Source organism: Dichotomopilus funicola (assembly GCF_033296635.1).
Source record: "Dichotomopilus funicola strain CBS 141.50 unplaced genomic scaffold C8A04scaffold_57, whole genome shotgun sequence".
In the NCBI taxonomy this organism is placed as follows: domain Eukaryota; kingdom Fungi; phylum Ascomycota; class Sordariomycetes; order Sordariales; family Chaetomiaceae; genus Dichotomopilus; species Dichotomopilus funicola.
Genome location: NW_026944078.1, coordinates 110,033 through 123,227, shown reverse-complemented (window position 1 = coordinate 123,227; position 13,195 = coordinate 110,033). Strand labels below are relative to the sequence as shown.

Here is a 13,195-nt window from a genome sequence, read left to right as displayed (position 1 = left end):
GGGACCCGCCCCCAGCCTACATCTTCGGCCTTATACAATACCCCGCTACCTCACCTACCTCCTTTCGCCGTCCATCCTCGCCTCCTGCGCTGTGGAATGCAGTTCACAAACCCGATTGGCAACCACCCAATCCAGAGTCATCGACGACCCTCGCTTGGAACACGGCAGATGCCCATTGTATCTAGTGTATCAGCACCATGTTACGCCTAAGGATTCCTTGCCCTCACGCAGGAACACCCCGGGATGTTTCCCCTGGCTGGGTCTTGAAGTGTGACCAGACCGAGGAAGTCTCGCCATCAAGGGTTCACGACATCTTATCCACCCTCCGTCATTGGCGTTCCATTTAACGCCCCCCCCGATCCTCCCTTTGGCTTTCCCCTTCATCCGTTTCTTTCTTTCACCTTTCATCCTTTTCTTTCTTAGGTGGCCGGGCTGCGCTGTGTGGGCTGTTTGTTGCAAGGGGGGTAATTAGGTATCCAACCTTGCGTTGCGCCATCACTCGGGATCGTCGACAAAGATCCCCTCTTTGAACCCGACAGATACCGAGTGTATCTAGTGAGTGTATCCGCACTACTCTTCCAACGCTGGCGATTTCTTGCCCGCACCCACCGGTGGTCTGCCCCGTTGAATAAAGAGACCCATCATTAGCCGTGTTTATCGCCGTTCTGCCAAGACAGAGAGAGGAGGTAGCACGGGGCTACCATGGCATCACCAAATACCAGGGGAGGTCAGATAAGAAACACGGAGGCTTTATTCCCGCTTGGTGGGAACATTTGAAGCAAACAACAGATAGCACACAACCGTACCGGACACCACCTTGAGCCAAGATGAGCAAGATACAACCGAACCGAGGCGGAGGCGATAAAACGGGAGCCGGGACCGTAAATGGCGGATTGTCTCCCTCTCTCCCTGCTCCTGGATATTCTGGTTGCATTTTCGGGTTTAGGTGGCACCGGTCGCCCCTTGTGATGGGGGCTTGGAGGGTGGTTGAAGGTTGATGGGGATCGGTTTGTGTGGATCATTGCTGGAGCCTCGGCGGACAGAGCGTTCTACTAGGGCTAGCGAACGGCGGTCGGTCGGTCAGGGGGACGGTCAGCAGGACGGTCAGGGGGACCGTCAAGAGGGCAGCCAGGAGGGCAGCCAGGAGGGCGATCAGGTGTTCTTGGACATGCTCATACGATACAACCACATCAGCATATATCCGATCCTTCGGGTGGGTAAATCATGATCCCGCCGCGCAAGCCCTCTGTTCGACTGTATCGGAGGCAGGGGTGCCCGAAGAAGGAAGGCATATCGGCTGGGTACAACGAAAGATGTTCGTCACCAACAAGCCGGGTTTGGTCACAAAGCGGCTGTTCCCCGACCACTGGGGAGTAGGGATTCCGGCCGTGGTGCTGATTATGTATGCAACAATCGGTCGGAGACGAACGTGTCAAGCTCTCAAGGGCCAAGATTGATGAAAAAGAGACGACGACCCCAATAAGAAGCCATCAAATGGGAAAACCCCGGTATACCACCCGAGCCATCAACAGAAACACTCCCAGGCCGAAAGCAGGCCACCTTAGGCGACGTTCTGCGTGGCGGGAGGAGAGTGCATGGCGGCGAGAAATCGATCTGCCGGGGGTGAGGCGGAACAGGAGAAGTTCCAGCACCGTGAGAGATTCGGCGTTGTGGTGTATTCATGCGCGGCGGGAGAGCGAGCGAGGATCACTCTCGGAGATGGCAGCGAGATAACGGAGTGTGGATGGGTAGGGTGATTTCGGGGAAACAGAGGCGCCCGGTGGGGGAGGTTGCGAATCAGCGGGGAAAATTCATGCGGGAGTTGTTTGCAAGCCAAGCGCAAATTGACGCTTCAAGGCGTGGGAGGTTCTGTAGAGGTTTATTTCAGTGCCGCAGGACGCAAGGTGTTATTCGGCTTGTATCTCGGGGGCAAGGGCTTCCGGTTGTGTGGGGTGGGTGTCCCGTTTATGAAGTGTTGTCCTTACCACAGGACAGATAGGGGATACAAACAAGAGGACATGGACACAGGTAAGCAACAACCGTTGAGTCCGTGTGCTGGGCGTTTGCTTTTGTTCTGTGCATTCCCACCTCCGAAGTACTCATCTAACACACTGTTTTTGCAGGACTCTGGTATCCTTCCCCTCACTTCAGATCCTCTGAAGACAGGAACTACCTTCGAAGATTCCGGTTGCCTGGGGACGGTCTACCCGTGCTCCCAGAATCAAACGGAGAGACACGGAATCTTACCACTCTCCACGATTCACGCTCCTTTTCCATGGCTCCAGCGGCAGTCCATATCTGACGGAAAAGGTCAAAGAGGAGTTTTCCGGCATCTCTGTGGAGAGATGTGAAGATGACGCGAAAAGGTATGCATCTTTCCAACCCCCACAACCCTCGGGGTGTAACCGATGCTGACATGACGAAAAGACTCTCTGCGGTATGCCGTGGCGGCGTGGCGGCCGCCATTCATGCCTCGGCCCCCCGGACCATCAGCCTTTCGGAAGCTTGGAAGGGGACGCCCAGACATATTACCGTTGTTTCCAAGCACGGGGCAGGGTGCCACGAATTTGCAACGCGAACGACCCCACACAATCACACAACGGAGCTCATCGAACAGCGCAACTCACGGATATCAATCATCCCAACATCTTTGTTGGGCTCCCGCTGTGGTTATTCAAGACCCCTATTGGCTCAGGCGCAGTGCCGGTTCGTGGTTTCGACTCGGCTGAGTCGGATCGCAGACTCCGGTATTGCCGGGGACCAGGGACAGACGATATGTACCCTCGGATCCGTGGCTGTGGAACCGAGGCATGGCCAGGTACTTGGGTTCGGGGCAGATGGGACGCATGATCTCGAGTGCCGCTTCAGAAGAAGGACTTACGTATCTCCATGACAGCCGTGGACAGCCTTTTCATCGGTACCCCTCGATACAGGGGGCTCAACGACTCCTGCGGCCCGAGTTTTAGGACAATGAGGAGGCCGACATCGACCGCGATCCTACCTAGATACCATCTTTGGCCGCCCCTCGCTCCAGCTGCCCGGGTCGGGCCCAAGAGGAGGGAGCCAACCTGGCGTCTGGTCCACCATCTTTTTCAATGGCCGCTTCGAACCACTGGATTCCAGTTCCATACTTTCCGACCGCAGCGCATGATTTGACGCTTGTCTGGGGAGTATGTGCGTCTCTCCAAGTTCGACAGCGCCATCAGATGTCCCCGCTCCTGTCGGAGATCGACAGACAGACCGCGGAGGACTGTTTCCAACGCGAGCGGCTGGGTGCGCAGACAGGATGCGGGACGCCAGTGGCTCAACGGAAGCTACGGTCACAAGTTCGGGACCACTGGTTGATGCAAGGTTTCGGCACCATTTCTGCGGCACTGGAGAGACGTATGTTTAATGAACGGAGGAGAGCATCCATCATAAAATTGGAAATCCCGATAATCGCATAAGGAGACGAGGACTGTTGGAGTTGACGTGGAGGATAAGAGGGGGGGGGGGGGGGTTTGAGGGGGAGAATGAGATGGGATACCCACACCGACAAACAGCATTACACTCAATTTCCCGTTCGCGGCTGGTGTGGTCTGGCTGCCTTCATCATCATCTTGCTCACTCCCCCCAGGGTGGACGGGGAAAGAAACAAGTCCCAGCCAGTCGACGTACAGGGTCCCATTTGTCAGAGACAACTTGGCGACCTTTCCAACCGACTGATAACGTCGGTCTTGTTTGTGGTGGGGGTAGTACACGAGTTGCGGACGACGTTTACGTTGGGGACGACGATGGGGGGTTGACTCTCCGCACAAGTCGACATCTAGGCGCACGATGCAAAATCTCGAGCGAACATCGCGGGAAGTGGGCAGAATATCATTTCTAACCAGAAAACCACCACTCCCTCTATATACGGCTGTGGGATGTGTCGGGCGTCGGCACGGGAAGAAGCAATGCATTTCGTTCTTCTCTTCTCTCGTGTGCAGTCTGGTTGCAGCACGTGGCGGGCAAAACAACAAAACAAAGACTTCTTCAATGGATTCCACGGATTACGTTTCAGGTTATGAATCAACGATGAGGGTTGGCCGGCGAGCTCATAATCGGATCATGTACAGAGGCGGATCTGACCTCACAACTGAGGACTGGGGCGGCCAAAGGAGGCGCGGGATTAGGGGTCCGCTGTGCGGAATGGTTGAGGCTGAACTAACCCTGTCTTGGGATGATGTCCTGGGCGAATATGAGTCTCGGAGTCTTGAGTCGGTCGGGGATTATTGTTTGGAGGACAATGGTTGTCGGGAGATACATTTGACTTGGCGGTGATGCAGGATTTAATCGCACGGGTTTAAGTGTAGTCCGGCCATAGTGGCAAGAGAGAATGGGAAGGAGGTTGCGTGCGGACAGTATAAAGGGGAATGGGGGGAAATGGGTCGTGGATATCAAGTTGGAGACGAGGTAATATTGGCGGTTTACGACTGTATTTGTCATTTCTGGTTTCAGGGGATGTCGTATCATCCTCAGACTTAAATACCTACCCAAAGAAGCATAACATAAAATCCATTCAAAACCTCCCACAACCACAATCACAGTTTACAACCTAGCACCCCGACGTCTTAATCCCCGAAGTAATACAGTACTTCCCATCCGGCCCATCTCCAACCTTAGTCGGCTCATCCCCCGTATCATTCCCCTCATACAACCAGCACTCCGCCCCATCCAACAAGCACGAGTCGGTAATAGTCGTAGTATCCCCATAGTTGCTGTTAATCCCCGCGACCACCTTGGCGCCATCCACAACCTTGATGTTGGTAAACGTCGAGTGCCGCTCGTGCATCTCGTCGCAGTTGCCGCACGACCGGTAGACCTTGCCGACGTCACTGACCAGGAAATTCTTGACGGCGACCGTGCCGCCTCCGTTGTGCTGCAGGACTTTGTCGTCGGCTCCGCGTGCGCCGCCGCCGTTGACGTAGGATGTGCCCGAGGATTGTTTGAAGGTTGCTGCGTCTTCGCAGACGTTGGTCCACCAGCTGGATTGCATATGTGTCAGTACCATGTCGAGTTACAAAAAAGATGCAAAAATGAAGCAGAGGAGAGAGACGAGGAAACATACACATTATTCAGCGTACAAGCCCCCAAACAATGCACGCCCTCTCCATTATTCGGTCCAATAACCACATTGCTCAGCGTGGCGCCCTCCTCCAAGATGAAAACAGCATCCGAGTCGCCTCCCTCGGCCTGCTCGCTGCACGTCGACGGGTTGCGGTCCCACTCGAGCATCGAGCCGTCAAAGCTCTCGCCCGCGGCGATCGTTTGCACCGCCGCCAGCGCGGTGGTGCTGCTGGCTGTGGGGAAGCTGGATTGCAGCTCGGTGTTGGTTTGGCCGGCCACGAGGGCGGCTGAGAGGAGTGCGGCGAGGGCGGTGTGCATGGTGAGGGAGTTCTGGTCTCGTTGTGAAGTGGTGAGGTTGTGAATGAGGTGATGACGGAGGTTGAGGGAACCTGGAGAAGAAGGACCTCTTATAATAAACCACATCCCGAACTCTAAACCCGGAGGAATCCACATCTCCACAACGCCACCCTCGCTTCAACTGCAACACCGGCACCCAACACGTGGTAAACCCAACGGAATATCTCTCCTTCCTTCTTCCTCCCTTTTCCCACGAATGAGCCTCGTCCCCTGATCCAACGCCCAGACCCTAAACCCGGCCGAAGATTTTCCATATGAACGTGTCCCTTGACGATGATCCTCATCACCGTGCTACCATCTCCTCTAGAGGTACTCGCACTGACCGACGAGAAAAAAGCTGAAACATGAAAATCCGGGGTAAACACCGCATGCACATCTTGTTTCGATTAGGTTCCGACGCGTCTTATGCAGAGCGATGCAGAGCGATGCAGAGAAGAGATCTGTTGCGTCAGGATACCTGGCGATGCGACGTCTTGGCGGAGAGGCTGGAGGCTGTTGGTGGGAATTTGGAAAACTCCAGGGTTGGCGTGTCGATCGCCCGAGAAGGGCTCGGAGGGAGGATCCGGATGTGGAGTTGGAGAGGTGGGGTCAGGAGGTTTTCCACGATCGAAGGGACGGGCTCGGGGGTTGTTAATTCATCCCGAGGTAGTCTTGTTTGGAATCTCGTGGGCAAAGCTAGACCGAATCGTTGTCGACAACAACTCGTCCGGATTCTCTAGACTAATACAGGTTTCCATCACAAGTTACTCCTCATGCAACGCGGCGTTGGCCGTCTTCGGCCTCGGAATGAGCAACCACGAGACCGCCGTGGCCACGTACAAACCGACTAGAATCGGCTGCAACACCGACACACCCACACGCGTCGCCAGCACGCCGGTGACGATCGGGAAGGCGGAACCGCCAATCTGCCCGATGACAAACACCAGCGCGAGTGCTGTCGAGTGAATGTGCGAGGGGAACAGTTTGGATCCGACCGAGATGCCCTGATTTTGTTAGTTAAAATCCGGATACAGAGAAAGGCACTACTTACCGTCGCGAAGAAAGGCCCGGAGAAGAAGCCAAGAAAGCTAACCGCCACCGAGGCCGCGATGATGTTCGGCACCCTATCCCGTTAGCAAGCATCCATGATGTTGACATCCCATGATGATCAAGCAGACAAGAACACTCACAACCAAAACAACAACTGCAACCCCACACACAACACCGCATACACCAACACCATCCGCCGCTCGCCCAACCGCTTCGTCGGCTCAGCGAGCAACAACCGTCCCAACAGACAGCCCCCATTAAAGCCCGCCGGCACATACCCCATATCCGCCAACTCCCCTCCGCGAACCACCACCAAGAACTCCACCAACCACCCGCCGACCGTAATCGCCGCGCCAAGAAAGAAGAAGAAAAACAGACTCAACAACCACACGCTCGGCGTGGTCAGGGTGGTCTTGATCAACTCCGCAGCCGTATCATTTCTCCCTTCCCCTTCTCCCCCCTCACCCCCAGCACCAGTTCCTCCCGCCTTCTTCCTAATCAAGCCCACACTATCCCAAAAAGCCCCCACCACCCACCCCAAATTCCCCAACCCCAACCCCAACGGAAAAAGATAGAAAAAATACCACCTCGACTCCCCCTCCATCCCAGCACTCGCAACAGCCGTAGCAACAAACGGCCCCACAAGACATCCCGCCATATACATAGCATGCACAAACCCCAACCACCTATGCGTCCCCCCCCAACTCCCCCCTGCGCCCGCCGCAACAAAAGTATTCGCATGCGTATCCTGAAACGCCTGGCCGACTGTAATCAGCCAGAAACTGAACAGTAGCAGACCCAGGGGTGGGGGGCCCCAGGCGCGGAGAGCGTGGCCGAGGACTTGGGCGGCGGCGCCGAGGGTGAGGAGAGAGCCTAGGGGGAGGTGCTGGGAGAGGTGGGTGTTTGTTAGGGCGGTTGTGAGCCAGCCTAGGAAGTTTGCTGCGAAGCTGTTTTTTATCATTAATCAGTCTCTACGATTGGGGGAATTGGGGCGGATACGGGGAGTGGATTACACAGAGGAAACAACTGTCGTGCTGATGCCGTATTGGCGCATGAAATAGGGGATGAGCGCGCCGATGCTGCCGTCGTTGACGCCGGCGACGAAGAAGGAGAAGCTGGCGCTGAGGAGTTTGAGGAGGGTTGCGCGGTTGCGTTTCGGGGGTTCATTCAGTTCGGGTCGAAGGGTGTTGTTCTCTGTGTTTGGTGAGTATGGTAAGTCCGGTGTATTTTTTGTGTTGTGTGCTGCTGGACTTGGCGGTAACGCGAGCTCGACGAGCTCTGTTTCGGTTTGTGTGGCCATGGTCGGTCGTATGGTAAGTTCCGGACGTTGACTGGTTGAAGAATCTTTAGTTCAGCATGTTGCGGTGACAACGGCAAACGGGGACAAACAGGCGTTGTAAACCGTTGGCTGCTTTAAAGTGTGTTGCGGTCTTAATGAAGCGCAGAAGGAACCACCGGAGTGAAGCGAAGAAATCCCGATGAATTGCCATCTCGGGCCGTGTCCCAGGGCCGGGGTGCTCCGGCCGGAGTTGCCTAATCGGGTATGTACAGTGGTCAACGGCCGGCTTCTCCTATTTACACACGGAAGCAAATTGAAACATTCTGAATTTTGTACGGGGGTTTTCTGTAGTAGGTAGTCCTCTGGACACAGGTATCACCCGTAATTCATGCCTCGGAAAGACAGCCAAAATATCTCAACGCCTACCATGCATTTTATGTCCAATAGCGAAGCACCTATTAACGTACCGTCTAAATCTATGCCTTCCTCTCCGGAACATCCTCCAAAGGCTCCACCGTCCTAACCACCCTCGCCGGCGTCCCCAACGCCACACTCCAAGCCGGCACATCCTTCGTAACCACCGCGCCCGCCCCAATCGTGCACCCCTTCCCAATCGTCACGCCCGGCAACACCACCACATGCCCACCAATCCAACAATCATCCCCAATAGTAATCGGCCTCGCATACTCAATATCCGCCCTCCGACTCCTCACATCCGTCTCATGCGTCGCCGACAACAGTGACACATTCGGCCCGAACATGACGCGATCGCCAATGGTCACCAGCGCGCAGTCGAGGATGATGAGGCCGAAATTGGCGTAGAAACAGGAGCCGAAGCGGATGTTGCAGCCGTAGTCGACGCGGAAGGGCGGCTCGATGAAGGCGTCGTCGCCGACGGCGCCGATGAAGGAGCGGAGCTGGGAGAGGCGGTAGGCGGCGAGGGTTGCGAAGGTCGCGGAGGCGTCGCTGGGGAAGTAGGAGTTGTAGGCGTGGCAGGTGCGGCGGGCTTCGAAGCGGGAGGAGGCTAAGTCTGGGTCCATGGCGTTGTATCTATACCATTATGAGATGAGAACGTGTGAAGGGTGATGAAAAATCGAGGTGAGTGGGAGAGGTGCTTACAGCATGCCTGAGATCATCTTCTCGTACTCATCGCCGCGGGGCACGTGGGCCAGGCTCGACGCCTTTTCGAGTTCCTGGGGGTTCTTTTCCGTGGCGGCCATGCTTCTCTGCTGTTGTAAAACGTGTAAGTCGATTCGGGAGAGCTGTACCAAAGTATGCACTTGAAGATCGGCCAGGCACGCTCAGAAAAGGAAATAGGGCTGAGCAGATTGAGGGGAATTGGAGGGTGGGGCATTCCGGCAATGCCATCAGAATGTGGGGCCGGCGGAACGGCGGAGTTTCGGTTTTCGGAGCATGTCTTCGGCCGGCGACTTGGTGTGAACGGCGGAGTGTTTTTGTGGCATAGTATGATACATGGTTGGCCTAGACATAGATGCAGTTGAGATCTCAAGTTGCTTAACCCAGAGTGAAGGGAGCATCGGTGTCTTTGTGTCTGAAATTTAACAACCCTAACCCTTAAGCCCGTCAAATCCGAGGGCTAACCCTAACCCGAACTTCGTATCTCGCATTCATCAACAACCTGATCCCAGCATCCCATGGCTGTGTCTCATCCACGACCACGATGGGTACACTGACACCGTATTTCGCGTTCCCTTTCCATGCACAGACGTCAACCCGCTGATCGTTCCCAACGGCCTGGTCGCGGTCAGCCCGACTTCTGGAGATCCCGCCGAGAGTCTGTGGTGGGGCTCATCCTGACCAATCGTGATGGCTGTCGTATTCATCGGCTTTCTTGGCACAACCCTGGAGTTGTGTAATTTGCTAAACCTGACGACAATATTTTGGGATCTTCATCATGAAGGCAAAATGCGAATAATAGCGGGATACACGTGTAGGGCTGGGAGGAGATGCAAAAGTTATAAATATGGCGTCTCCTAACCTTGGCGAGTCTGAGTCCGACTTGTCCGTCACGACAACGACACTCTCTTGTGAACTAGCAAGACAACCGTCAACATGGTCAAGTTCGCCTCTCTCCTCCTGGCGCTTCCAGCCGTGTACGCCTTCGAATGCCGTCCCGAAGGCCGAATCGTCCCGGCCCCCCGCGACTTAACCAAGTCCAAAGTCTTCAAAGACGCACTCGCCAACTTCACGGCCTCCCTCGACGGCGTCTTCAAGGGTAAAGTCCGTGTCGGCTGGGAGACTAAGAACGTCTCGCTGTCCATGGGCCTGGTCCATACCGGCCAGGACAAACCCACCAAGCCGCTGTGGGAGTACCACCATCTCGGCTCGGCCAACGTCAACGGCACCAAGCATCTGGATCGCCACTCGCAGTACCTTGTTGGGTCGGTGTCCAAGGTTATTACCGATGCTATCCTACTGCGCAGTGGCGTGGACCCGGATACGCCGGTTACTAAGTACCTGACGAAGCTGAACGCGTCGGAGTCTATCATCGACTGGAATAGCATTACGCTCCGGGCGCTTGGCGGGCAGCTGTCTGGCATTCCCGCTAATTGTAAGACCCCCCAACTAAACTCCAACAAAATGACCAACACTGACAATATTTTTCACAGATGGCTTCTCTGTATGTTACTCCACGCTTTCTTAACAAGAAGAAACCCGCTAACAGTTTAGGAATACCACTACATCAAAACCTACTTCGAAGCCCTCGGCTTCCCCCACATCAACGACACCTCCTACCCCCCCTGCGGCGTCATCGGCCTCAACACCGAATGCACCGCCGACCAAATGCTAACCGGCATGCTGACCGCCCACCCGCAATCCGCTCCCGAGCTCCGCCCCGTCTACTCCAACATCGCCTACACCTTCCTCGCGCTCGCCCTCGAAGCCGCCACGGGAAAAAACTACACCGTCCAACTGCAAGACTACCTCTCCACCCCGCTCAACATGCCCTCCACCTTCCCCAGCCCGGGTGATGATAAGCTTGCCGTCATCCCCCCCGTCGAATCCACCTGGGGCTCACCTTACGGCATCAACGCCCCCGGCGGCGGTTTGGTGTCTACGCTTGCGGACTTGTCGGCTTTCCTCCACGCTATCCTTACCCGCTCCCCCCACCTCGCCGAGGATCCCACTGATATCCTCGCCTGGCTGCAACCACGGACCTTTTCGGGATCCCACAGCGGCGCGGTCGGTTTGCCCTGGGAGATCTTCCGCCCGCATCCGAGCCTGCTGTTTCCTCACTACGACCCCGTCGCCGAAACGGGCGGGCACACAGTCAGTATCTACGCCAAGGACGGTGCTGCCTACGGATACCATGCGCGTATCGCTTTGTTGGATGAGTATGGTGTGGGGCTGGTGCTGTTGACGGCTGGGGATCAAGATGCGTTGGGGGATGTGTATGATGCTGCGCTGACTGTGCTGGTGCCTGCGCTGGAACAGGCCGCGCGGGAGCAAGCGGAGCAGCAGTATACGGGTTCGTTTCGTGGGGTGTCGAGTGAGGAGACGGGTGGGGTGGTGGTTAACGCGACGACGGAGCTTGATGGAACGTCATTGTTGTTGACTGGACTCTGGCGGAACGGGTCGGATATTATTTCCGGGTATCGACAATTGTGGGATGTGACGCTGTCGCCTTTCCTGCCGTCGATGGAGTTGACGGATAAGTTCCGGATTTATCCGACGGAGATGGAGCGGAAGAAGACGCTGGGGGATGGAAGGGAGGTGGTGGAGGAGGATTGGAGGTTGTGGTATGTGTTGGATCGGGAGTCGGTGTCGGAGTTGCCCGGGAAGGGGTTGAGTAATAATGATTGCTTGACGTGGACGTTGACGGATTGGTTGTATTATGGGAATGAGCCGGCGGATCGGTTTGTGTTTACTAAGGATGCGAAGACGGGGGAGGTGTTGGCTTTTGATGCGCCGTTCTTGAGGTCGGGGGCTATGGATAAGGTTAAGGTGGGGGAGTGTTAAACTGTTAAGTGGTGGAGGAAGAAGAGCCCTGTGCTACTTTTCTTCCCTTTGTGTTTAGAATAACTTAAGTGGCCCGCTCCTTACGATGGCCTAAAGCCCTAATGCTGTACTATACATGAGAAGATAATCCCCGCTGGGTTTAATTATCTCAGCCGGTTGCCCCGTTCACCATTCCCTTTACCTCAGCCGCTTGCCCAACAGTCACGACTGCATTCAGTGTGGCTGGCCGAAGTGCGTCTTGTTCAAAATATCTTCAGCACCCGATGGTAGCGTCTTGTTGAATTCCCGCCCGCCGTCGGTAGAATGGGTCTCAGCACCCCCTTGGCCAATGATCTGGTTGCCTGCGATGCCAAAACAGCTCAGGATTCCCGACTCATTCACAATAAATTCGTCTGTTTCATCCGTTAGCTTTACGTTTTAACCGGGGTACGCCAAGAAAGAAATAGTCTTGTCAACATACTCAAATCAATACGCGTCCAGTTCCACGCTGTCCCGTCCATTGGCGGCTTGCGGCACACACACTCCAGGTAACTCGTCGGCGGCCGCGTCTTGGGGATGATACCCTGGCCCTGGTCGCAGAAGCCACACCCCCAGGGAATGAATGACTTTTCCTTGTTGCCACTATCGAGTGCACCAGTTAGCTTCAGTACACGGTTGATTGTGTGAAATGGACGTTAGTAGATATTACTACTACTGGGTACGTACCCCGCGGTGGGAATCATGTCGCCGTGGTCGTTTTGCAGGCAGAGGTTGAGGTCGAGTGAGCTCCATATCACGCCTCCCGATCGGGTAGTGCACTGGGCGGTCATGAACCTGTCATTCACGATGTTCCACTGGAGGCGCAGGTCAGCATACCGTGTTGTCTATTAGAGCTTGATTGGTGTCGTTGGCTTACGTTCTCTTTGCAGGTTTGGTAGAAGCCGCCCCAGGCCACAACGACGCTTGGGAGCAGGAAGGTAAGAAACATCCAAGTCGAGCAGGACTTCATAGTGACGATGTTTTGGAGGCAACTGATTGCTAAGAGCTGGATGAGTTGATGCGGAACGCTGTCCGTGGAAAGTCGTAGATGCTTTGAAGTCGGCAGCATCAGTCATCTTATACACGAACAAAGCCCAGAACTAATGCAGCTCTCAGTCACAGCCAAAATAAACCTTTGTCCCGGACGTCCCTTGCGTAGAAGGGCTGCTTGGAGGCGCAGTCCCAATTCGGGTCCGAATAGGTCAGCACGTTTCGCAGAGAAGTTGAGGGCTACCGGTTTGCAGCTTTGTTCCGCTCGCTCCCTTGCTCAGCCGCAGTTTCATGAAGTAGCAATCATAAACGCGACACACAATTTTGCAACAAAGAATCCAGCTGAATTTGAACACAACTACAAACTTAGCGCAGCCTCCCTACTTTCCACCACTGCGCATTCCACACCACGCATTCCCATCCTGCCATGTGGCCATGCATTTTTCCACTTCG

At 55.3% G+C, this 13,195-nt stretch overlaps 4 protein-coding genes across 4 annotated transcripts; 1 reads left to right on the top strand and 3 right to left on the bottom strand.

Moving 5' to 3' along the window:
• Positions 1-4,576: 4,576 nt before the first annotated feature.
• Positions 4,577-5,406, bottom strand: C8A04DRAFT_39037 (putative pectate lyase; the record flags this gene model as incomplete). The annotated part of the gene is made up of 2 exons (XM_062784438.1): positions 4,577-5,006; positions 5,090-5,406. The coding sequence occupies 2 exons, from the start codon at positions 5,404-5,406 to the stop codon at positions 4,577-4,579; spliced, it is 747 nt and encodes a 248-aa protein (XP_062634904.1).
• Positions 5,407-6,188: 782 nt separating this feature from the next.
• C8A04DRAFT_39036 (uncharacterized protein) lies at positions 6,189-8,973 on the bottom strand (the record flags this gene model as incomplete). Its single annotated transcript, XM_062784437.1, has 6 exons — positions 6,189-6,428; positions 6,476-6,548; positions 6,615-7,421; positions 7,488-7,666; positions 8,251-8,803; positions 8,873-8,973. 6 exons carry the CDS (start codon positions 8,971-8,973, stop codon positions 6,189-6,191), a joined length of 1,953 nt encoding a protein of 650 aa, XP_062634903.1.
• An 853-nt stretch (positions 8,974-9,826) lies between these two features.
• Positions 9,827-11,734, top strand: C8A04DRAFT_13995 (beta-lactamase/transpeptidase-like protein; the record flags this gene model as incomplete). The annotated part of the gene is made up of 3 exons (XM_062777925.1): positions 9,827-10,325; positions 10,384-10,394; positions 10,445-11,734. 3 exons carry the CDS (start codon positions 9,827-9,829, stop codon positions 11,732-11,734), a joined length of 1,800 nt encoding a protein of 599 aa, XP_062634902.1.
• Positions 11,735-11,947: 213 nt separating this feature from the next.
• On the bottom strand, positions 11,948-12,722 carry C8A04DRAFT_30900 (uncharacterized protein; the record flags this gene model as incomplete). Its single annotated transcript, XM_062781559.1, has 4 exons — positions 11,948-12,126; positions 12,195-12,355; positions 12,440-12,567; positions 12,630-12,722. 4 exons carry the CDS (start codon positions 12,720-12,722, stop codon positions 11,948-11,950), a joined length of 561 nt encoding a protein of 186 aa, XP_062634901.1.
• Between the last annotated feature and the right edge of the window lie 473 nt (positions 12,723-13,195).